Source organism: Giraffa tippelskirchi, chromosome 4 (genome assembly GCF_054371585.1).
Source record: "Giraffa tippelskirchi isolate mGirTip1 chromosome 4, T2T-mGirTip1v1.2.pri, whole genome shotgun sequence".
Lineage (NCBI taxonomy): Eukaryota > Metazoa > Chordata > Mammalia > Artiodactyla > Giraffidae > Giraffa > Giraffa tippelskirchi.
The window spans coordinates 136,562,432-136,587,975 of NC_137278.1; the positions used below are offsets into that span (position 1 = coordinate 136,562,432).

The 25,544-nt window shown below is 37.2% G+C and overlaps 1 protein-coding gene across 12 annotated transcripts in view; it reads left to right on the plus strand.

Annotated features, from left to right (window-relative positions):
* NELL2 (neural EGFL like 2) overlaps positions 1-25,544 on the plus strand; it is a 457,071-nt gene that overhangs the window by 188,464 nt on the left and 243,063 nt on the right. For all 12 annotated transcript variants that reach the window (XM_081593579.1, XM_081593571.1, XM_081593572.1 and 9 more), the window contains one exon: positions 728-830. In XM_081593579.1, the coding sequence (XP_081449705.1) occupies positions 728-830 (103 nt within the window). The remainder of the gene's footprint in view (positions 1-727; positions 831-25,544) is intronic.

Below are 25,544 nucleotides of genomic sequence, written 5' to 3' on the forward strand. Positions count from 1 at the left end.
AGAAATATATTCCTACCAAAATTACATTTCACAAATATAGTAAAACCTTCACAACTTGTTAAATGGATGCCAAAAGTCAAATTGAATAAGATACAAGATGTAGTGTGGTGAAGTCATAGTCATTTTGTTGAAAAGACTAGAGAAGCAACCAAGCTACCTGGGAGTTCTGGGTGACCTTCAGGGATCAGTTTCCCCGAGGTACCCTTTAGGTTGGTACCTCTTATGACGATTGTCAGCATCCACTCACAGTGGTGATCTGTTTGAGCTCAAATATCCCTGGGAGGATTTTTGCATCCTGGAACTGGGTCTCCACCATGGCAGCTGCTATTCCAGAAATATTGTTTTTTTGATGCTCATTTTGTGAATCATCTGGGGAGACATGAGTACCCCTGGCTGGCTCTCAGCCTGCTGTTTCCCTGCCAGTGGTGCCCTTCCTTCTGCCCCTGTCCTCATTCACTTCACAATAGGAGGTGAGACCTCTAGCTTAGTTGCTGAGCAGAAGGTGGGGTCAACCACCACCTGTGTTATGACCCAACTTGTGTTACTGTGGGTCTCTGTATATGGATTTTACTGTAATTTTACTGTAAAATTATGCTTTTACCAAAGAGAATAGTAATATTTATGACATTTTAAGTGAAGAATTCGAAATTTAAGAAACAACTTAAAAATACTTGAAAACTACCAAACTGCAACTTGGAAATTCTTTAAAATACTGTTTTCTTCTCAGAATGGAACCATCCAGTGTGAAACTCTGATTTGTCCAAATCCTGACTGCCCCCTCAAGTCGGCTCTCGCATACGTGGATGGCAAGTGCTGTAAGGAATGCAAATGTGAGCATAACTTTTATGGTGAATATTTTCTTGGCAAAACTAAAGCTTTGTATTAATAAATATTCACCCATCATTGGTTTAATCTGGGTAAGCTAAATAGCTTTTAGAAATGATGAAAATAGGAAGAATCCCTTCTCTACTTTGGTTGGGCAGTTCTTTTCCACTTAAAAATGTTGTACTTGTATTCTAGCAAGAAAATTTTTCTTTGAGGAATCTATTCTGTATAGTGACATTAGTAGCAAAAATATGTAAGCAACTTAGTAGAAGACATTTCTCTTATTAACAGTGCTTGATACAAATACCTCCCAACTAGGTTAAGAAAAGTCCACACTCAGCAAAGATAACCAAAAAAAATCCATGATACAAATGACCTATACAAAACTCGCCATCAGCCCAAACCACAGAAGTGCACATTGTTATAGAATTGTCCAGTGTGGATGGCCACAGTCTTAATTCATAAAAAGTTGCTCATGCCACTGAATGAGGAAGCTGTCTGACTTTCAGCATCTGTTGTATACAGTTCACTTCTGATGTCTGAAAATGTTCTTTGAATCCATAGCTATCTTTAAATGGATTCTATACAATTTATTTAATAACAGAAAACATTGCATCTAGATTATTTATACTTTAACAATTACCTCAAGTCCTTGTTAAAACTAACATTTAAAACTTAGCCTTTTTAAAAAAAAAAACAAGAAATAGTATCATATGAAACCTGGGTTGTCATAAAATTTGTAGAATATATAGGGGTATGTAGAGTTAGTGTTAGTCCCTCAGTTTTGTCTGACTCTCTGTGACCCTATGGACTGTAGCCTGCCAGACTCCTCTGTCCATGGAATTCTCCAGCCAATAATACTGGAGTGGGTTGCCATTCCCTTCTCCATGGGATCTTCCCAACCCAGGGATTGAACCTGGGTCTCCTACATTGCAGGTGGATTCTTTATTGTCTGAGCCGTCAGGGAAGCTCAGATAAGGCTATGTAAGTGCCATCTAATCTTACACATGTGTGTACACACAAGATAGAAAGAGAGGAAGAGTAAGGAAGAGGGAAGAAGAGGGAGAGAAAATTAACAGCTACTTTTTCTAGGGTTTTTTATGCTTACCTTGCTCTGCTAACATTGCCATACCTTATTCTTCCCTACGTAGGGTGCTCCTTCTGGTGAGAGTGACAAGTTATTAGAGAAAAATCAGGAAGTCACTTTGTAGTTCACTGATTTAATTCCCTCAGGAGCTTATTTATATTTAATTTTGTTAGACTTTACTTTGAACCAATCCATTTCATGAGAATGTATTAACCTAGTCACCTAGTGTATTAACCTAGTGTATGAACCAGGAAAGGTTATATATATATATATGTCACTAGCTACTTTCCTTGGTAAGGGGTAATCTGAGTTCTTCCTTGAAGTTGTGTTAATAATGTAAAGCTTGTACCAACATTCTGTAGTTTTCTTTGTAGATACTTGAAGGTAGAAAGAAGAAGGGTCATCTATAGGACTTTATATTGGTAACATGACAGTAGCAGGAATCAGTTTTTGCTTTTCTTTCTTTTATCTTTCCGACTGATGCTTCTACATTGTTACCTGTGAGTACGATAAATTTGCATTAAGTGATATTGATCTTATTAGAAACAGGCTAATTGAAATAACGAATCAACATGATAGATGAATTAGCCAGAAGTTGTAAATTTTAGTTCTGATTTTACCATTTGTCTCTGTTACCAACAGTAAGCTGCCTATTAAATCAGACTATGGTTGAAATCTTCCCCAAAATAATGTAGTTAGATAGACTTAATGAAATGGTAAAATATTTTTAAATTCATTAATGCAAAGTGCTTCTGGCAGACTTTGGTGTTAATGATTGGAAATCAGTTGTATTTCCTATATAAAATAGTGAAAGCTGCAAGTGAGTGACCAGTGAGAGGACCACAGCATCACTGGAATTTGAGTCTTTCATTTCATACTGCTGAAAAATAATGAGGATTAAGTGACTGTCTTTTTGGTCACATTCAATGATATGAGTGCCATGGAAAAAGAGAATTTGTGTCCCAATATCAAGCTGGCATGCTATTTTTAGTAAATACCCATAGAGTTTTTTCATAAGAGAAATAAGTATTTAGGTCATATGGTAAATATTAGAGATAATTTGGGATTTTGTCTCCACATGCACAAATTTTTTCATTTAGAAAATAGAAATACATAACTTCCTATTGAGTAAATTTATACATGATATAATTTATCCTTTAAAAAAGTGTACAATCCAGTATATTTTACTATGTCTATAAGGTTGTTCAACCATCACCACCAGCTAATTCCAGAACATTTTCATTGTGCCAGGAAGATACCCTCTAAACCATTAAGAATCATTCTGTCCTTCCCTCTTCTGCCACTCCCTGGCAACCACTAATCTACTTTCTGTTTTTATTCTAGGCATTTCGTATGAATGGGATTCAACAATATCCACATGCATAAATTTAAAAACAGTCACTAAAACATTTCAGGAAATGTTCTCTTGAAAAGTTTTGCAAAAAAATATTTTATAAAGGATAAATAATATTTAAAATAAATTTAATAATAATTAGCTGCCTTGTTTACATAGTTCGGATTTTCATATGTACTAAAAGTGGGAGAAGCCAATGGTTATACAGATCTACGATGTTCTCTGTGTGTGTTTTACTGTCATGTATGAGGGGAACAGTATCATTTTCCTATACTAATTTCCCCAGTAGAATCAGTGTTATAATTTATGAGAACTTAATTTCAGTGGAATATGAATTCTGTGTGTTTTACTTTTTAAAACACAACCATAGCCTTCCTCTTCCACAGTGCACACATTCAATCTTTAAAACTCTTTTGCTCAATAGCCTCTTTAATGACATAAAATTAACAAAATATATTCTTTAGTGAGAACAGGTTAAAGAGATGAATCATTTATTGTTTCTAAAGCCTTTGGAAGGTAAAACATGTAACCTAACATTGAATGTTAGTCTGCCAAGACTGAAACAAACAACACCAGTACATATGGCCAGTCATTTCTGGTGTTCTTTACTTAATGCTTTCAGCCTTGCTTCACTAAAGTTGTTTGTGCAACACTGGGCAGCCCTATTTTGTAGCCTGCTGTATATGTTTCCTCTGTAACTTCAGCTCTAGCCCTTTATCCAAATATAAATACTGTTGAATAGTAGTAGGAAGGTTGTTATTTTGGGAGAGAAGTCAGAGAGAACCAAGCCTGTCACGGATCCTTATTTGAATCTACATAAGCAAAATGTTGGAAGGAGGGGCTTAACTTTTATGCCGCTACAATTGAGCTACCATGGTGGAGTTAGGATGAAATCCAAAGGCAGGACTGCACCAATGCCAAGCCATTAATATATTAATAATCACAACTATAACAAAGTCATATCTCTTCCTCAGGTTAGAAGGCACGTACTTTGCTCCCCAGTCGACCTTTATAACAACTGTATAAAGTAGGCATTGTCTCCATCTTCCTAATTCAAGGGATTACATGACTTGTCCAAGAACACACTTCTAGTTAGATGTTCCAGAGAAATTCTATCTGAAAGTGCTGTGCTTTGTCAGCCTGCTTCCCTCTTTAAAACCATCTGCTCTAATTAACCTCAGTGATCTACCTTCATTGATTGGTAACTAAACTTACCGTACAAAGGCCATTAGGGTCCTGGCTAAGTCTAGGTGAAGTTACAAAGTAAGCAGAGTTTGCCTTTGTCCATTTATCTTCTCCCGTTTCAGCCACCACCACCATACTGTTTATTCTAGTCGTAGGCTCTCAACTAGTCAATAGTAAGATTGACATAAATTCAAGGCAGCTCTAGAAAATGTAACTGTACATTTGTACAGTAAATGTAACTGTTTATATTGATAAACATTTTGGGTGACATTAAATCTGAAATAGGATGAGGTCAAACTAATTAAAGTACATAAATCTCAACCCGTTTAAAAAATTATCAGAAAATAATCCATTACAATTCTAGGAAAGAGCCACTAAAATCACTGAACTTAGAAAAAAATTTAAACTATTCTGTGCATTCATTTATTTTATTTCAGTGGACTGTAGATTTAAGTTTGAACACAGAGTACTGCTTCACAGCAAGGTGATTCATGAATACAGAGAACCAGAAACAAATGAGAACTAATGTTGTAATGTCTTTTGCAGAAAAGGCTATGTTTTAATAAACAACAACTGGGAAGGCAGATTTCCTCTCCATTTCTAGAAAGGCAACAAATATAGGAAATGTGAACGTGACCATCAAAATTGGTTGGTGCTTGCTTGTAGCCATAGTTATTTTAATTGGTGTTTTCTCAGAGGACAGATTTACATGAATAAATTATAATAATTATTTTGGTTGAATAAAATCAGAGTTTGAATGCATAATCAGTTCAGTTCAGTCACTCATTCACGTCCGATTCTTTATGACCACATGGACTGCAGCACACCAGGCCTCCCTGTCCATCACCAACCCCTGGAGCTTACTAAAACTCATGTCCATCGAGTCGGTGATACTATCCAACCATCTCATCTTCTGTTGACTCCTTCTCCTCCCACCTTCAATCTTTCCCAGCATCAGGGTCTTTTCCAGTGAGTCAGTTCTTCACATCAGGTGGCCAAAGTATTGGAGTTTCAGCTTTAGCATCAGTCCTTCCACTGGACACTCAGGACTAATCTCCTTTAGGATGGATTGGTTGGATCTCCTTGCAGTCCAAGGGACTCTCAAGAGTCTTCTCCAACACCACAGTTCAAAAGCATCAGTTCTTTGGCGCTCAGCTTTCTTTATAGTCCAACTCTCACATCCATACATGACTACTGGAAAAACCATAACTTTGACTAGACGGACCTTTGTTGGTAAAGTCATGTCTCTGCTTTTTAATATTCTGTCTACGTAGGTCATAGCTTTTCTTCCAAGGAGCAAGCGTCTTTTAATTTCATGGCTGCAGTCACCATCTGCAGTGATTTTGGAGCCCAAGAAAATAAAGTCTCTCACTGTTTCCATGGGTACGTCTATTTGCCATGAAGTGATGGGACTGGATGCCATGTTCTTAGTTTTTTGAATGTTGAGTTTGAAGCCAACTTTTTCACTCCCCTGTTTCACTTTCCTCAAGAGGCTCTTTAGTTCTTCTTAGCTTTCTGCCATAAGGGTGGTGTCATCTGCATATCTGAGGTTAGTGATATTTCTCCCAGCAATCTTGATTCCAACTTGTGCTTCATCCATCCTGGCATTTCGCATGATATACTCTGCATATAGGTTAAATAAGCAGGGTGACAATATACAGCCTTGATGTACTCCTTTCCCAATTTGGAACCAGTCTTTTTTTCCGTGTCCAGTTCTTTTGTTGCTTCTTGACCTGCATACAGATTTCTCAGGAGTCAGGTCAGGTGGTCTGGTGTTTCAACCTCTTGAAGAATTTCCCATACAGTGTTGCGTGTTGATTAGACATCATACAGTTTTAAACCTAAAACACTGTCAGTTTAGATGAAATGGACTTACCGTTGTCTGCCTATTGAGTGGTAAAGCATTTGGGTGATAGAGTTAGATTTTCTGGGTTTGAGTTCTGGCTCTACTACTTATTAGCTTATTAGCTGTGCAGCTTTGGCCGAGTTACTTTACCTCTCCCAGTCTCAATTTCCTCATTTGTGATGTTATATCTAAGGGTTGCTGTAAGGACTGAATGAACTGTAAAGTGCTTAGAACAATGTTAGCTGTTATTCCTGTTTTTATGAAAAGAATCATTTATATTTTTATTGTTGAAAATACAATTTAGTGAAACTATTTCCTTTGGTTATAGATCTTAAAACTGCACAGAACTGCAGTTTGCTTTTATTGAGGTAAATAGGGACACTGTTAAAAACAGGAACGATGAAGCTATGGAGGTTAAATGACTTTTCTGAGATCAATTATTTTGTAATGCAAGGTTATTTTTTTCCCCAAATTCTGTTCTAACATACAGTACTTCTCTCTTCAAGACCATTCCTCCCTCAATATTTTGGGTGGGTCTTGATGAGTGTTGACACTTGGAACCAACGCATTATGTATTTTTTGGTGTTTGGCTTTTATTTAAACTCACATTTGTAAGATTCATCCATATTTTTTGCATATAGATGTTGATTTTTCATGTTTATTGCTCTGTGTGTTCCATTTGTGTTAATATATCACAGTCCAATCTATTATTGAAGAGTGAGTCAGGTGGTTTCCAGTTTTTGACTCTATAGATGTCCTTCTATAAATGTGATGTACATGTTTTTGGCGTCATGTGTGCATGATGAATATATACTTTAGAATTGTTAGGGCACACAGTAAAGCTGTTCTATTCTACAACAAAACTGTTTAACCCTTCGGCAAAATTGTTTTGCCAGTTTCCCAAAGTGACCTTTCCAGTTTGCCCTTCCATTAACAATATATAAACATTCCATTTGCTCCACAATCTCACCCACACTTGACATTCTTGGTATTTTTAATTTTAAGCATTATGATAAATTATATTGATACATCATATTGTACTATATTTCAAATTTGCATTTCCCTGAAAACTAGTGAAGATGAGCAGTTTTTCATATATTTGTGGACCAATTTCCTTAATTTTAAATAATAGAAAATAAGAGTAGATTTTTAAATACAAATCAGTGCAAACATTTCCCTGAAGATCATTTTTTTATTTTTTTTTTAGCAGGAGATAGCTTGGGTGGTTTGATTCTTTTATTTTCACATTAGTATGCAAATATGGATGATCTAGCTCTCTCACTTAAAATGAGTAGCAAAGTAGGGATTAAATGACTATCACTCAAGTAATTTGGGGTTTTTTAAAAAAGTAATGACAGGAATGAAACTGACTCAGAGACTTTTAAACATGTGAATATAAAGAGGAGGAAAAAAAGAGCAATGGTATATAATTCACTGAGAATCTCTTTGTTCTTAAAAAAAAAAAGAAACACATAATTTATATAGTTGACATTAAAAAAGAAAATGATTTTGGAGCAACATAACCAATAAACTTAGCTGTGTCTAAAGTAATTCTGGAAGCATGGGAAACATGCAGTATGCATTGGAGGTTCTCATGCATGAACACAATTATAAATTAGTTGCCTTTATAGAGCCACACGGGGCTATGTGACTAGAATGCTAATGCTGACTTGGGGGATCTATACAATAACGAAAAAGGTGGAAAGGCCATGTGCATGGCCTTGGTTCAAATTGTCTTTTCTCATCAAAATTACCTTAATTTAGTGTTTAAAATATATTGAATAAATCAGAGAATTAATATCCTTTCCTAATTATATAGATATGTGTGAAAAATGGGCAAAAAAATAGTTCACCTGTGTAATACTTAGTTAAGGTCATTGAGCTTGTGATAGGGAATATTTTCACTAAAGACAAACAGCTAAGTTTCATTAAAGAGAGATCTCATCTTTCTTTAATAAAGATAATCCTGTAGGCTTCCTGAACACCATCATTAATTTTATGCTGATATTTTTTCATAAACTCTTCAAACAAGTATTTGGCATCCTACTATCTTTTAGACGTTTTAAAAACTGATAAATGTCACATCAGTGGAAAAAGTACTGAACTGGCAATATATTTGTAAGCAAGAATAATTAACAATATAGCCTTCAGATTAATGACTTATGAGACACCACATTATACATTTTAATGATCTTTAGGAAAAATGAAAAATCTATTGTTAGGTAGTCAGCCAGCAGAGCTGACATGTCAGGGAAGTACAGGGCAGAATTACAGGATGACGGCAATGTCATAGCAATTTGCTGGTGTGTTCTCTACTCCACAGTCCTGAGATGTGTGACTCATTTTCTCTTCCTAATCCTACTACAACACTTTTAATGTCTTAAGTAAAATAATGATGCATACAGTGAATATTCAATCCATCTAAAAAGATATTACATAAAAAGTAAAAATCCCCCTTTTCCCCTCACTGCTGACCTTCTAGTCCTTGTGTGTCCATCCAGAGGATTTTCAATGAGTCCACTCACGTATGCATGTGTAGGCTTTTCATGTACAGTCAATGATGTCATACCTCTTCCTGTACTTTGATCTTGGAGATGGTTCCTTATCAACAAACGTTTAAAAATGGCTGCATAGTACTACGCTGTATAATTTATCACAATGTTATTTCTTCCCCCTCAAAGGATATCTTGATTGTCTCCAATCTGTTTTTGCTGTTTTTCTTATGAAAATCAATATTGTGGGATGTCACACATGTATAATCTTGGAGTGTTTTTATACACCTTTATATATACGGTAAATTGCTGAGGATGGCATTGCTGGATCAGAGACTGTGGCACTTTTGAGTATTGCCAGCTCTTGAACTACAATTATTATCTTGCTCTAAATTACAAAAAGCTGGCGCAGCCTGTTTTTCCCTTCTAGTAAGGAGCACTTGGTGGCAACGCTGAGGGAAAACTGAAAACACCACTTTTCTCTCAGTGTCGTTAGTTCTTTAAAAAGAGCTTCAGGGACATTTTTCTTTTTCCCAAGCAACCTTGACAAGGTAATATCAATTCATGGGAGATTCCTCCATGAAAGAGAGTCTATAAAAGCCTGAACTTTATTGTTTTACCACAAACAACATTGTCTGGTGAGCTGATAAAATTAATTGCCATTCTGCATTTTGGTAAATTCTGTAGATAGCATGAGAATATATTGAATTTATTTATTTTTCCTGAAATAAAAGTGGTTTTTCAGAAGACATAACACAGGTACAGCCCTCTGATTTTGAGGCATTATACTGTGCCTATTTAATCATGTTTTATTTTAAAATAATAGAGACTACTCAGCCTCTAGTTCTTCACTCTGAATTGTAATTTCTCTTCATTATTAAGGTTCTTGAATAAATGTATTTTGTGGATTTTATTATTTTTCATGCTCCATTACATTTTCTCAAAAGAATGTCTCTGCCCATCTAATGACATTGCTTAAATGCCCTAAAACTCTTCAGAAGAAAGCTTTATGCAAATTTGTCTGTAATAATAATTAAATCAAACTGTCTAGCACAGCTCTAGGAGAATAAAAATGGCACTCTTTAGGTGATTGGAAGGCTCGTCTTTCATAGTAGTATAAGGCTTTGAAACAAGTGAGAGGATTTCAGATTTATACCAAAGCAAAAGATCCATAATCTGGATATCATTCATATGAGACACAATTTAAGAGCGAAGAAAATACACTTATCTTAGGCAGAAAATGCAGCTTCTTATCTGCTGTGTTGTTAGGAAATTGTTTTAAAAATAAGCTTATTTTCTTCTGAGAAGAGATGAAACAAAACAGCATTTTGAAATCAGAATAGGGAAAAATAAGGTATATGCAATTTAAAGCATCTTACCAGTTGATTTAAGCAGTTATGTTGAAAGTAGTAAGTCAGGAAGACCAGCTGCATAATAGAGGTAAGTGGATGTTAGGGTGCCCATTGGAGAACAAAGCCACACCTCCCACCAACCCCAGGAGGAAGGACAAAGCAGCAACTCAGCCGCCTCAGCCTCTCCAGTGGATGCCTTGAATTCTGTGTGTGGTCTGTGCTCCCTGGCACATATTTACAGACTGTGTAAAATTAGAATCGATTAAAAATTAGATGAAGAAAACATGATGATGAGTTCTGTGTGAGGAAGGATCAGAAAGGAATTCTCTTTTTCAGTTTAGAGATGCTTGTGATAAAGTACAATTCAGACACATTTCTTTTTGTACAAATGCTGGCCCTTAATTCAAAACTATTTCACTATTAAATATCGTATGAAATTGCTTTAAAAGTTGTCACTGGAGTTGGTGGTGGTAAGAATAGAGCTGCATTCAACTCAGGAAATTATAAACTTGTAAAATATCTCTTCTTTTGAATGGTTGCTATAATCCCATGGCCTGCTACTAGAATATTCTATCCACATTATATTCTAGAACCTTTGCCTAGATTTTGCTTCTAAATCGCAACAGCTGCTATTTACACTCTCTTCACCACAGTTGCTGGAATGTTGCCCCTATTGAGGAACTGGATATATGGTCTCTGGAGTTGGAGCAACACCAGGTTTTTAGGATTTGACGTTCAGATCTTGGCCTTATTGTTTGTTTTATAATTTAGTTACATTGTTGGTATAAAAACATTTCTGGGTTGGCTGACTTCAGCATGGCCCTCAATTATAAATATTATTTCAAATTGTAAAGGCATGTCTCACAAACACTTATACAACAAACTCAGCAGCTTAGGAAAGAGAATTTTATGTCTCCACAGCATAACAGATCATATACAGATATAATATTTATGATTTTAACTGTTGTCAAGTGACCCCAATGATCCGTGGTATATACATTCGTAATTTTGCTGAGACCTGAATTTTAATTCAACAAGCTGTGAGATCTGTATGCAGGAGCGCATCACTTAGCTCAGTGCTTCTCAAATTTTAATGGGAATATGAATCACCTAGGGATCTTGTTAAAATGAAAATTATGATTCAGTCGTTCTGGAGTGCAGCCTGAGCGTTTGCATTTTCAGCCAGTTTGTGGGTGATGCTGTTTTGGGGAACACACTTTGATTAGCAAAGATTTAGTTATTTGTTGTGCTTTCCTGGTTGTTCAGACTCTCGGCGGAGCTTCATTTTTCTGTCTTGGAAAACAAGTATGTAGTAAGGTCTCTGAATATATGTTTTAGGATTTATTTTTTAAGCTGACATTGATTATTTCCTGAGTATGAAAATTTAACATAAATCATCCTGTTGTCTCTCATAATGGTTTCCCATTTACAGATGAGGAAACAAAAGGCCAGAGAGGTTACTTTACTTGCTCAAGATAATATAGCCAGTAAAGTGGCAGCACTACAACTGAGCACATGCAGTGTTTCTCTGCTGCCTCATGGGATGTGTAACATATTTCATTAATGGAAGCAGAAAATCAGTATGAATAGAGAAGTAAGAAAAACTTAGGATATTCCAGAGACAGTAATTATGTGTTAAAATGATATGTAAATACTTAGGAGATACAATATAATACTTATTTCTATATGCAGTAAGAAAGGAGAGAAAGAGTAAATGTCAATTATCCACTATTCATTACTAAAATGAAGTGTCTTGTCTGTTATAGGAAGCAGAATTTTTCATTGCTTTGTAATATCTCCTATGTGGGACGGAAACTGTTGATCCTGGTAGTTCAGGAAGAGAAATCTTAAAAGCAGATGTCTTCTGGTTGGATTTTTATTTGATTTTGGCAAAGAACAGGAAAAGTACTTTGAATTAAAACTTGTAAGTGTCTACAAAAAAGATCCAGACCTACTTGGATTATTGATTGGAATTTTTGAAAGTCTGTGGTCATGGAGAATTCTTTATCCTTAGTCCCAAAATATTTTTTTTTTCTTTTTGAAGTTTTCTTTGCATTTTTTAAATTAAATGAGGTCCCTTCCTAAATATTTTTGGTGGAATAATCCACATCAGTCTGATTTCCTAGGCCTTTAGTAGCTTTCTAAGTCTTAAAAGTTATCTAGCTTTAGTTTTCTCGGGTTGTTGTGCTAAGATGAATTGTGCTTTCTTAATGTTAAACTGTTTTCATTGAACTTGCATCTATTCACGTCCCACCCCTCCTCACACACACTGAAGTCTTTGGTCTTTTTATTCTAGGTCTTGTAAGAACAAGATTAATAAAAGCAACCTAGTATTAGAAAACTTGAGACCAAAACTTTCCATCAGCTTGAATTCTCTTTTCTCTTTTGCAGAAATTCCCTGATTAATCCATGCCTTAGAATTGTGCTCTATGTCACTTGATTCCTGGGGTTATTTCAAAGATGGTGGTCCAAAGGAGCTAGTGAGCCTGCACAAACATACCGCATAGTGTAAAACCGAGTGTGTGCAGATGGACTTGCAAATTCTCTCAGCTTTTATTCAACCTATTCAGGTCTTTTTGACCGGGTTAGGTCCTCATAGTTTATGGTAGTATCATTTGTAAGAAGACATGGAAGAGGAACTTTTTTTCCCCCCCGGAGTTGTTATTGTTAGATTTGGGAAGCTAATTCTTTATTATGTTTGGAGGAAGAGAATAAAAGAGCAGTGGGTAACACATTCTTTTCACACTGTTTAAAGGGTAAGTGTCATGTCCTTAAACCAATAAAAATTTGTGCTTTTCTGATCACAAATGAGTTTATCTCACAGCAAGCAGTGTTAAGAATTTCTCACTTGTGTTTATGCCTATAGTCTTCCTCCAGCATTTCTCAGGCCCCGAATCTCAGAAAGGTCACTTTTATTTGTTGGTTGGGAAGGAGGGAGGGGGTAGTCTAGTATAGAACAAAATGAACATTGTACTTGTTCACTGATTTATTTCATCTATTAATGTCCCTTTGGACCAGGATTTTTCAATGCCGTAGGGCTTGGAGCCGGGGGAAACAGTCAGCTGAATGTGGAATGGAATTGGATTAACTCTCCTGGCTGAGTTTACCATATGCCCAGAAATGAGCTTAGGAGCTAGAGAGCTTGGAATAATCCTAGAAATAGTAGTATGGGGATGGTTGCTCTATGCATATGGAAATTGTGTGAAATAAAGGTGAAATTATATGCCTTGCTGCTGTATCTCTTTCTTTATAATTTTCATTCCTTTGAAAAATAGTTATTAAGTACCACCTACGAATTAGTTTCTGCTAGACACTGGAGATAGAGTGATGAACAAAATAAGATTTTTCTCTGCCCTTGTGAACGTAATAATCAAGTTGGGGAGACAGACATTAATCATCTTATAATCAAGTATGCAGTGCAATGTTGCAGCAGTAAGATGTTGATAAAGCACCTGTAGTAAGTGAAATTCATCTAGCGTGGAGATCAGAGAAGGCATCCTTTAGAAAATTATGTTGAATTGAGATCTGATAAATAAATAGCATTACACCAGTAAAGAGAAAAATGAAGAAATGTTCAGGCTGAGAGAATTTAATGTGCAAAGGCTCTGTGTATGGAGATAGGATGTTGTGAAAGGAGGCTGATGTGGTTAACGTGCAGACATGCAACTGGAGAGGTAAGAAGGACTGGAATAAGGAGTTTTATTTCTATCCCAAGGGCAGTGGAGTGCAAGTTACATATGATATTTTACCTGTTTTTGCAGTTATCCAGAGAAGAGATGATGGTAGCTTCATTAAGTAGAAGTTATATATGTTTATGGTAGAGCCAATAGGATTTTCTGATGGCTTGATATGGGTGTGAGTTAAAAGAGAAGAGTCAGGATGACTAAAGTTTTTGGATTGAGAAAGTAGGAAGATGGAGTTGCTATTGGCTAAGATGAGATGATTACTAATTGAGTCATATTTGGGAGGGTGGCTAAAATCAAGACTTTAGTTTAGATGTGATTTGACAGATGTGTTAGCCATTTAAATGGAAATGTAGACAAGCAGTTATATTTGAGTCTGAAGTCTGGGACAGAAGTCAAAAGTAGAGTTAAGAATCAATCTGAATAGTTGAATTTTTTCCTATGTTTGTGGACAATTTGTGTTTATTTTTTGAATTAATTTTTTATCTACACTGTCTACTTTAAAATTCAATTCTTTGTATTTTTGTTTCATAACAGCTCTTTTTATAATAAAACTGATGTTATGTATGTTGCAAACATATTTTCATAATGTTACTTCTTCTCTTTAGTGTTTTCCAACATGAAGAAAATTTAAAATTTTACGTAATTGAATCTTCTCGTCATGCTAAAAAAGCCTTTTCCTCTTTTTATTCATACAAAATATTTACTTTATAACCTCCCAATGGCTCCTTCTCCTTCAGGTTTAAACGATTTGGGATTTATTTTGTGAATCTGAGGTAATAATTCTAACTAACTTTCCCAAACAAGTTAAACAATAATTCCAATATCATTTGTTGAATAATTATTTTGTTAACTGATTAACATGCCACTTTATATTACATAAAGTGAAATTGTTAGTCACTCAGTTGTGTCCAACTCTTTGCGACCCCATGGACTGTAGCCCAACAGGCTCCTCTGTCCATGGAATTTTCCAGGCAAGACTACTGAGTGGGTAGCCATTCCCTTCTCCAGGGATCTTGCCAACCCAGGGATCAAACCTGGGTCTCCTGCACTAAAGATGGATTCTTTACTGTTTGAGCCACCAAGGAAGCCCATATTATATAAATATTTACATATTTACATGTATTTAAGTTTGTTTCTAGAATTTCTCTTATTTTCTATTAATCTATCTCATAGTACTGATTCTACAGTATTTTAATTATTATAGTATTCCACCATGAGTTTTTATCTGGGAAAACCATCATTGTTCTTTCTAAAAACTTCTTTGGTTTATTTTCTATCATTCATGCTTCCAGATGACATTTGCCTATCATGAGTATTACCTGTTCCTAAATGGTTTTCAAAACTAAGTCATATGTGTGTCTGATTCTGGTATCTTTTTTTGTGATAATCCTTTGACAGATACCACAGAAAATATTCTGTGGTTGTTTTTTTTTTTTTGTATGTATTACTGAGAGCAGTTTCATGGTTTAAGATTTGCAAAATTTCAAAGCTGGAGTATTTTTGGGTGTTTGGGAAATAGATGGGGAAACAGTGGAAACAATGTCAGACTTTATTTTTGGGGGCTCCAAAATCACTGCTGATGGTGATTGCAGCCATGAAATTAGAAGACACTTACTCCTTGGAAGGAAGGTTATGGCCAACCTAGATAGCATATTTAAAAGCAGAGACATTACTTTGCCAACAAAAGTCCGTCTAGTCAAGGCTGTGGTTTTTCCAGTGGTCATGTATGGATGTGAGAGTTGGATGGTGAAGAAAGCTGAGCACCGCAGAATTGATGCTTTTGAACTGTGGTGTTGGAGAAGACTCTTGAGAGTCCCTTAGACTGCAAGGAGATCCAATCAGTCCATCCTAAAGGAGATCAATCCTGGGTGTTCATTGGAAAGACTGATGTTGAAGCTGAAACTTCAATACTTTGGCCACCTCATGCGAAGAGTTGACTCATTGGAAAAGACCCTAACGCTGGGTAGGATTGGGGGCAGGAGGAGAAGGGGACGACAGAGGATGAGTTGGTTGGATGGCACCACTGACTCGATGGACATGGGTTTGGGTGGACTCCGAGAGTTGGTGATGGACAGAGAGGCCTGGCGTGCTGCAATTCATGGGGTCGCAAAGAGTCAGACATGACTGAGTGACTGAACTGAACTGAACTGACAAGTTCAAGGATATGGCTATGATGATAGTGCTTAACTGGTGAAGGAATGAAATTTGCTGTATTCCAGTAGACAAGGAAACTTAGTTTCTAGATATTGAATAGATTTTCTGAAGACCTTTCAAAGTTTCCCAAGACAAAGTGGAGAAATAGATTTTTTTTAGGTTCTGATAACTCCATCATAGGCAGATGACACTAATGAGGAGGTAGTGGTAGAGAGGGATGGAAAAAAAGGAGGATGGATTCATCCATAGGATGAATGTTTTGGAAGTAACATTTCCTTACTATCGCAGGCATACATGTGTTGGAAAATGGAAAATCTAAATGACATGGTTCCATAGAAAGAAACATTATCCTTACTGAAAATCTAAGTTTCAATCAGAGGAGGGAAGTGAAGGGAGCATTCTGTGAGGTGCTAAATTGTGAATGATATATATAGACAATGGTTAAGATGGAGGAGTGGAAGCCTGTGGATCAGTTGGGTTTTGCTTTGTAGCAAAACATCCCCAAACTCAATTTCTTAAAGCAATAGTTTGATAGGTTGGAAATCTAGACTGGGCACCCGGGTTTTTGTTTTTTCTTACTTTGGTTAGTCTAGTCTTGGCCAGGCTTGCTCATGTATCTGTAGTTAGCTGGTGGATTAACTTGGTTTAGGATGGCCTCATATTTTGTGGCTGGGTAATGGGAGTCTCTTTCCATGTCATCTTTCAGCATAGCAGGTTAGTCCAGGGTTGTTCATCTGATGCTTGCAGATTTCTACGTCCAGGCTTGCAAAGTCTTTTGAAACCTAGGCTAGAAACTCAGCTGAATGTTGTTGAACACTGTTAACTTCTACAGTGCATTTTGTTGGCCAGGTCAAGTCACAAGGCAATTGTGATGATGGAGGACCTGTAAAGTTACTTAGAAAGGAACATAGAAACAGGGATCAGAAAATGATAGTCATTTCTATAGTCTTCAATACCCTGGAAAGATGATTGAAGGGGAAGGAAATCCAAAGAGGTATAAGGATGAAAGCAGGAGAGATGTATCTGATTGTTGCTTTTGAATTGTGGTCAAGAATGAAGGGATGTGAAGTATGGTGGACTTCACTGAACTCAAGGACTCTATTCTTACTCTGGCATTAGCTTTCAACACTGGTACAGCTTGCATGCATTCTCAACGGTATCAGAAACTCTGAAAAACTAGCAGTCCACCACCATGGCTGAGGTAATTCCTGATGGAGGTAACAGATGGTATGTTGTTGTTGTCCAGTTGCTCAGTTGTGTCGAACTCTTTGTGACCCCATGGACTTCAGCATGCCAGGCTTTCCTGTCCATCATTGTCTCCTGGAGTTTGCTCAAACTTATGTCCATTGATTCAGTGATGCCATCCAACCATCTCATCCTTTGTTGCCCTCTTCTCATCCTGCCTTCCATCTTTCCCAGCATCAAGGTCTTTTCCAATGAGCCGGCCCTTTGCATCAGGTGGCAAAAGTATTGGAGCTTCAGCTTCAGCATCAGTCCTTCCAATGAATATTTAGTGTTGATTTTCTTTAGGAAATGGTTTGACTGGTTTGATCTCCTTGCTTTCTAAGGGACTCTCAAGAATCTTCTCCAAAACCACAATTTGAAAACACCAGTTCTTCAGTGCTCAGTCTTCTTTATGGGCCAACTCTCACATCCATACATGGCCACTACATGGTATGTTGCACATGCCCAGTTGCTCTGTCGTGTCTGACTCTTGGTGACCCCATGGACTGTAGCCCACCAGGTTCCTCTGTCCATGGGATTTTCCAGGCAAGAATACTGAAGTGGGTTGCCATTTCCTCCTCCAGGGTATCTTCCCAACCCAGCCATTGAATTCGCATCTTTTGTGTCTCCTGCATTGGCAGATGAGTCCTTTACCACTGAGCCACCTGGGAAGCCCAGATGGTATGTTAGAGGCATGAAAGTTTTCTTTTTGGAGTAGTGATTCAAGTAGAAAAAAAGAGGAATGTAATATGGTGCCTTTAATGAAATACTATTCCAGAAATGCAAGGATCAGAAGTAGGTAATTCCTAGAAGGTCAGTCGCAAGTAGAAGTAACAGTGGGTGAATGGCAAATGAAGAGAGAGGCTTCCAAAGAAATTCTAACCCAGGTTTATATAGAATGAATTGTTATTCTATTTCATACAAGGCAGGATTCATTTGTCATTTATTTCATTTATCTATCACTTGACACAGTATCAATGCACAGTAGATGCTCAGTAAATGCTTTAGCATCATTTATTGAATAACATGTTTCATATTTTGGCACTTTTCTGAGAATTTTTATTGTACTCTATCTCATCTATACATATGAACAGTAGATTTAGATTATTATATTCATGCATCTTTTGAAGAAAGAATAATTGATTGCATGTTACTACTCTGTGGCAAGTTTATTCTTTCTATATTTTAAAGTGGGGCTTTAATAAAGCAGAGTAACCAGGGGTTATGTGTGGCAGCAATTGACACAATTGATAGCATTCAGCAACGCATTCATCCTGAAAAGAACAGAAGAAACTGTCTCTTCTAAATTCTTTACTTTGTCATGAATATTGTAAACATTAATTCAGGACAAGTTAAAGCCACTTCTTGATTTTGACTCCTTTGAGGACAAAAAATTCCCCAATATTCAGTGATCATAGATAACATATGAGAAAACTAAAAATATTTAACTGGGCTAATCTCCTTAGATTATGTTAAGAACAATGATGAGTTTGCATATATGCAGTACTAATGCTGGGTAAATATATCTTTTGTATAAAAAGAGATGTTTACTATCCATAAAAGAAAGTACATTTCACTAGATAAACAAAGCATGATGTTCATTTGTTTGCAGGTTTCACTATTGTAAAATATTGCCATAATTATTATATCAGGTTTTATCTAATATAAACAAAATTTAAAGATCAAATATTATACAAAATTTTAGAATTTTTATTCAGCTTGCTGAATTGTTCTCAGAGGTTTTACCAATTTACACTTCAGTAATGTATGACTGCCTGTTTCTACACACTAGTCCAGCATAAGATGTTGTCTTCATTATCTTAAAAAGAAAATGTCTTCTAATTTGATGTATTGTGTATGGTATTAATATATTGTCCAGTGTGACTCAAATATACTGAATGGTGTGACAGTGTAAGTAGAGTATTTTGTGATAAAGGTGGAGCAAGATAACAAAGGCTAGATAATAGATGGTCTTTCAGGTAATATTAAAGATACTGAAAGGTCTTCATATTTATTTGTTTGTTTAGCCACTAAAAAAGGTACTGTATTTAGGTACAACTTAAATGCAATAAAATGTACACTTTTAAAGTACAAATTTTACTGTGTTTTGACAAAAAATACATCCATTTAATTCATACACCCATTTAAATCTGCTACCATCTATATATGGTCCGTTTCATCTAAGTCATTAAACTTGTAGGCATAGAGTTATTCATACTAGTCCTTTGAAAGATCTTGATGTCTAACTCCAAAGCACTAGGAAGCATTTGAAGGGTTTTAAATAGAAAAATCTGATAAAGTATTACACTGTAGATAGATTACTCTGCAGCAGTATGAAAAGCTGAAGGGACCTGGAGAGGATGTGGGGACATTAGGAGACATTAACACTAGTCCAGCTCAGCAGGGCTGCAGTCTAGGGTGGGATGATGACTGTGAAATTGGTAAGAAGCAAATGGATTTGAGTACATAGGAAGTAGAATAGGTTGTGTATGCTGATTGGATTTCAAGGAATGAAGGAGAGAGATGTATTTCAAATAAGATTCATATTTCAGATTGATGCAAAGAGGTATGATTATGCTACTTACTGAACTAGAGAGCACTGGAGTACAACTAGGTTTGGGGGAGATTATGAGTTTAGTTTGATCATATTGAGTTTGAGATACCCATGGAGATTTAAGAGGAAATATAAAAGTGTGATGTATAAACTTGTGTTTAGAAGAAAAGTCTGAAAAAGAGATGCAAATATGGAAGTAATCTTCTATAAATGATAATTGAAGCCATAGGGATGTTTACAGTTACTTAGGGAGAGAATATAGTGAGAGAAAATGAGGCCAAGAACCAATCCTTGAAATATTCTGATCAATCTTTGAGGGGGGTGAGCCTATTAAAGAGTCTGATAAACAGTTGTCAGAGGTTTACATGGAAAATTCTCATACTGGGGAAGCTAAGGGAGGACTGTTTTAGGATGGAGGGAGTAGTACATGATTACAAAAGGTGTTGCGAGGACAGGAACGATTATACACAGCATTTTTCATTATATTCAAAATATGGAAGTGACTGACATCACAAGAGCATGTTCGATGGACCAGAAAATAGCTAGATTAAAGTGTCCATGAGGAGTAGGGGGGCATCCCCAGTGGCTCAGTGGTAAAGAATGCGCCTGCAATGAAGGAGACACAGGAGATGCAGTTTCTTTTTCATTCTTGGGTTGGAAATATCTCCTGGAGGAGGAGATGGAAACCCACTGCAGTATTCTTGCTGGGAGAATCCCACGGACAGAAGAGCTTGGCGAGCTGCAGTCCGTGGGGTAGCAAAGAGTCGGACATGAATGAGCACATGCACGCATGCATGAGGAGTGGATGGGAGGGGAAATGGTGATACTTTTTGGAGCTAATTTGTCTGTTAATGGGACAAAAGGTGAAACAATTGCCAGAGATTTTTTTAAGATGTCAGGAAATAGAAATAGATAACATTTAAATGCTGGCATGTAATGAGGTGGGGCAGATTGAAAATAGAAGGGAGGAATTAATAGATGATATAAACTGAGCAGAAAGGATAGAGTTCAGAACATAATTGGAAGACTTCTTATTGCCTTTGCTGGGTGGAGAGACACTCCCTGTGTAGAATAAGAGGGAAAGGAGAGTGGGAGGTACAGATGTCTGTAGATGTATCGATTTGGTGGAAAGGAAGCTGAAGGAGTGACCTCTGTCTGACAGCTTTTATTTTCTCTGTGAAATGAGACCCACTATGAATTACTGGAGAGAAGAAGCAGCCGAGTCAGAGGTAGAGTAGAGATGGGTTGAAAGATATTTACCTAAGAATGTTAAAGTTGCTCTCTAGAGGCTGCTCTTCTTCCATCAGTTTGTATGATTTTCCATTAACAGTTTGACAACCCAGATGTAGGCATGAGGAAAGCAGATCGATTCATCCGTGACTGGGGTTGTGCTTTCTGGACAAATACCCCATAAAGAAGTTTATGATGTTGGCCAAAAATGGATCAAACCTAGAGACTCTCAAGACTTAAGATAGAAAAGAAGGTAAGGAGAGTTGAGGGCTAGTCAGTAGGAGAAAGTAACTTCATATTGAACGGGAAGTACTTGTAGGGCTGGAGAGCGAATGCAGTGAGAACGGTTGAAGCAGCAGCTTGAAAGCATAAAGAGTTTGAATTGGGGAATAAGCAGAATGTTTGATTTAGAGATTTTGGGCATAGAGCAGTTTGGAGTGAGACAAGGGCAGAATATGACCATGTAGGTAGAGTAGGTTTCATTGGAAAAGACCTTGATGATGGGAAAGATTGAAGGTAGGAGGAGAAGTGGACGACAGAGGATGAGATGGTTAAATGGCATCACCGACTTGATGGACATGAGTTTGAGCAGGCTCCGGGAGTTGGTGACAGACAGGTAAGCCTGGTGTTCTGCAGTCCATGGGGTCACAAAGAGTCGGACATGACTGAGTGACTAACACACACAGAGAAGTGACAGGAACTGTATCTTCTGACTCTGAGGTATGGAATTTGTACTTCATAGTGTACATGAATATTATTTTACTGGGGCTGCCATAACAAAATACCACACACTGGGTGACTTAAACAATACAAATTCATTTTCTCAGCATTCTGAAGGCTAGGGGTCTTAGATTGAGGTGTTGGCAAGCTTGATTTCTCTTGAGGCTTATCGCCTTGTTTTCTAGACAACCACATCCTCGCTGTGTTCTCACATGGCCTCTCCTCTATTCCTGCACATTCCTGTTGTCTCCTTGTGTGTCCAAACTTCCTTTTCATAAGGACACAAGTCAAGTTGGATTAGGGCCCATGCTAATCATCTTTATCACCTCTTCAAAGGCCTTATCTCCATCCATACATACATTGTGAACTATTGGAGGTTAGAACTTCAATGTCTGAATTTTATGGGGACTCAGATCAGCTCCTAACAATGAAGCATCCATGATGGTGAAAGAGCATTGAGAGGACCTTGAGAGGTCCATTAGGCAGGTGGCATTCTTGTTGTGTGTGTGGGGGGGAGCTTCCCAGTTGGCACTAGTGGTAAAGAATTCACCTGCCAATGCAGGCGATGTAAGAGCGGGTTTGATCCCTGTCAGGAAGAGGGCATGGCGACCCTCTCCAGTGGAAACCAGACTTCAGTTAGGGCCAACGGCCAAGAAGATGAAGCTATAAAAGGTATAGAATTCCAGAGGGGAGTTTGGTAGTGAGAAAATTTGGGGATAGAAGGTAAAAGAAGAATCATAGTGCAGTATAAAGGTTGGTATTTAGAAGGAGTGAATGAATAGCATTCACCTTACTGGTTCACAAAGGGGGAAAAAGGAGACATTTGACTTTTTGTTGAATTAGATTTCTCATAGTGTGGACAGTGTGTTTTTCCTGATGGAAAAACAGTGGGTTTGCAGTGCTTTTCACAGTATTTTACATTATTTCTTCTGCTAAGTGAATATATTTTCTTTTTTATCTTATACTTTATTATTTCTGTAAAGGAAAGTTATTGATTTTGTTCTACTTATTTTATAACTCAATTATTGGTTCAAATAGTTTCCCAGGAATTATCTTTTTTTCTAGGTAATCATTCATATCTTTCATAAATAGAGATCATTTGTCTTTTTTCCAATATACTTTCAATCATATTAATTCTAATAATAGTGTTGGCTCTGAAAATCTTTATCATATATTGGCCTATGGTAATGACTGAATTTTATTCTTAGAAAATTTATGCAGTAGTCTAGTTAAAAGTTAATGGAATTTAAGCAAGACTTGGTGACAAAGATGAAAGAAAAGGAATAGATTTCATAATACAATACTTAGCTTTCGACTGAATATAGAGTCTGGGAGAAGAAGAGAGGTAATGATGATTTCAACATTTCCACTTAGATGCCTCTTATGTTTCACTGTTAAATATAGGATTATTCCTTATGATAAATGTTTGGAAGGGTAAAAACTGGGCCAAAGACTATTCGTCATTTTAATACTTTTAGCAACAAACTACGAAACTGCATACAAGCTATGTTAATGTACTCCTCCACCAACATTGGGTATCATCATTTAAAATTTTGTTGTTAGATCCATAGGATGAATATGATATCTCATTGTTTCTTTATGAATTCCTAAAATGGCCTTCTCTAACAAATATGTTAGTTTTTCTACTGGTATGACTTTAAAATTCAGATGCATTTGGGGTTACCTTTATACATGGCTGCTGCTGCTGCTAAGTCGCTTCAGTCGTGTCTGACTCTGTGCGACCCCATAGATGGCAGCCCACCAGGCTCCACCATCCCTGGGATTCTCCAGGCAAGAACACTGGAGATGTTCATGGTGTGAGGTACAAATGAAACTTTTTTCCTCCGATGAGTGACCTAGTGTTTGTAATTCCAGATGGATAGTATTTTGAAAGAGGGAAATGTGGCCTGGAAACCAGATGAAATGAATTGCATTAACCGAGGTTATTTATTAGAATAATCTAGAATAAATATCGGAGAAGGCAATGGCTCCCCACTCCAGTACTCTTGCCTGGAAAATCCCATGGACGGAGGAGCCTGGTAGGCTACAGTCCATGGGGTCGTTAAGAGTCGGACACGACTGAGCGACTTCACTTTCGCTTTTCCCTTTCATGCACTGGAGAAAGAAATGGCAACCCACTCCAGTATTCTTGCCTGGAGAATCCTAGGGAGGGCAGAGCCTGGTGAGCTGCCGTCTATGGGGTCGCACAGAGTCGGACACGACTGAAGCGACTTAGCATAGCATAGCATAGCATAGCATAGAATAAATATTAGAATATTTATTTCTTCTAATATTCAATAACCTCAGATATGCAGATGACACCAACCTTATGGCAGAAAGTGAAGAAGAACTAAAGAGCTTCTTGGTGAAAGTGAAAGAGGAGAGTGAAAAAGTTGGCTTAAAGCTCAACATTCAGAAAACTAAGATCATGGTATCTGGTCGCATCACTTCATGGAAAATAAATGGGGAAACAGTGGCAGCAGTGGCTGACCTTATTTTTTGGTGCTCTAAAATCACTGCAGATGGTGATTGCAGCCATGAAATTAAAAGACGCTTACTCCTTGGAAGGAAAGTTATGACCAACCTAGATAACATATTAACAAGCAGAGACATTGCTTTGTCAACAAAGGTCCGTCTAGTCAAGGCTATGGTTTTTCCAGTGGTCATGTATGGATGTGAAAGTTGGACTATAAAGAAAGCTGAGCACAGAAGAATTGATGCTTTTGAACTGTGGTGTTGGAGAAGACTCTTGAGAGTCCCTTGGACTGCAAGGAGATCCAACCAGTCCATCCTAAAGGAGATCAGTCCTGGGTGTTCATTGGAAGGACTGATGTTGGAGCTGAAACTCCAATACTTTGGCCACCTGATACGAAGCTGACTCATTGAAAAAGACCCTGATTCTGGGAAAGATTGGGGGCAGGAGGAGAAGGGGACGACAGAGTATGAGATGGTTGGATGGCATCACCGACTCGATGGACATGAGTTTGGGTGAACTCCGGGAGTTGGTGATGGACAGGGAGGCCTGGCATGTTGCTGTTCATGGGGTCGCAAAGAGTCGGACATGACTGAGTGACTGAACTGAACTGATTGGAATATTTTATTAGAAATAAATTTAAGAAAAAATATTAATTAGTTATTTATTAAGTGCAAACTCCACAACATGATGTTCAAAGTCCTAAACCTGTTACAGAAAACAGGCAGAAAACAAACCAAAATACTAGCTAATATTTACTGTATGTTTACTATGTACCAGGCCTTACATCAATCATTTTATATATGCTTATTATATACATTACCTCATTAAGTCCCTGAAATGGTCCTATGAAGTAAGTATTATTATCATTTCCTGAGGAAACAAAGTGTTAAAAGGTTAAGTAATGGATGCAATTCACACAGCCAAGTTCTTGGCTATATTTTACCAACTTGCTTCCTATTCCCTAAAAATACCATGTATTTCACAACTCTATGCTTTTTTTTTAAATGTGATTTGAGGCACACTGACAGCACTGTTCATTGTAAAGTCAAAGAGGGAAGGGAGAGTAGAAATTCAACCAGTCATTCATTCATCAACTCATTGAATAACTCAGTGCTTTCAACTTATAGGCAGAGGTTGAAGGGCTGGGGACCTTTGAATAAGGAATAGTAGAGGCAGAAATCTCTTCTGGCATGAGTAGAACTTACTGTTTGTCGAGGGAGAGAGGCTATAAACAAAAATTAAATGATGATGTGAGACTCAGGGTACCATGAAGGAACAATCAGGATAAGGATATGGAGCAGGATGGGGCAGGGTGCTGTGGTCCCTTGAGGAGGTGGCATTTGAGCTGAGACCTGAAAT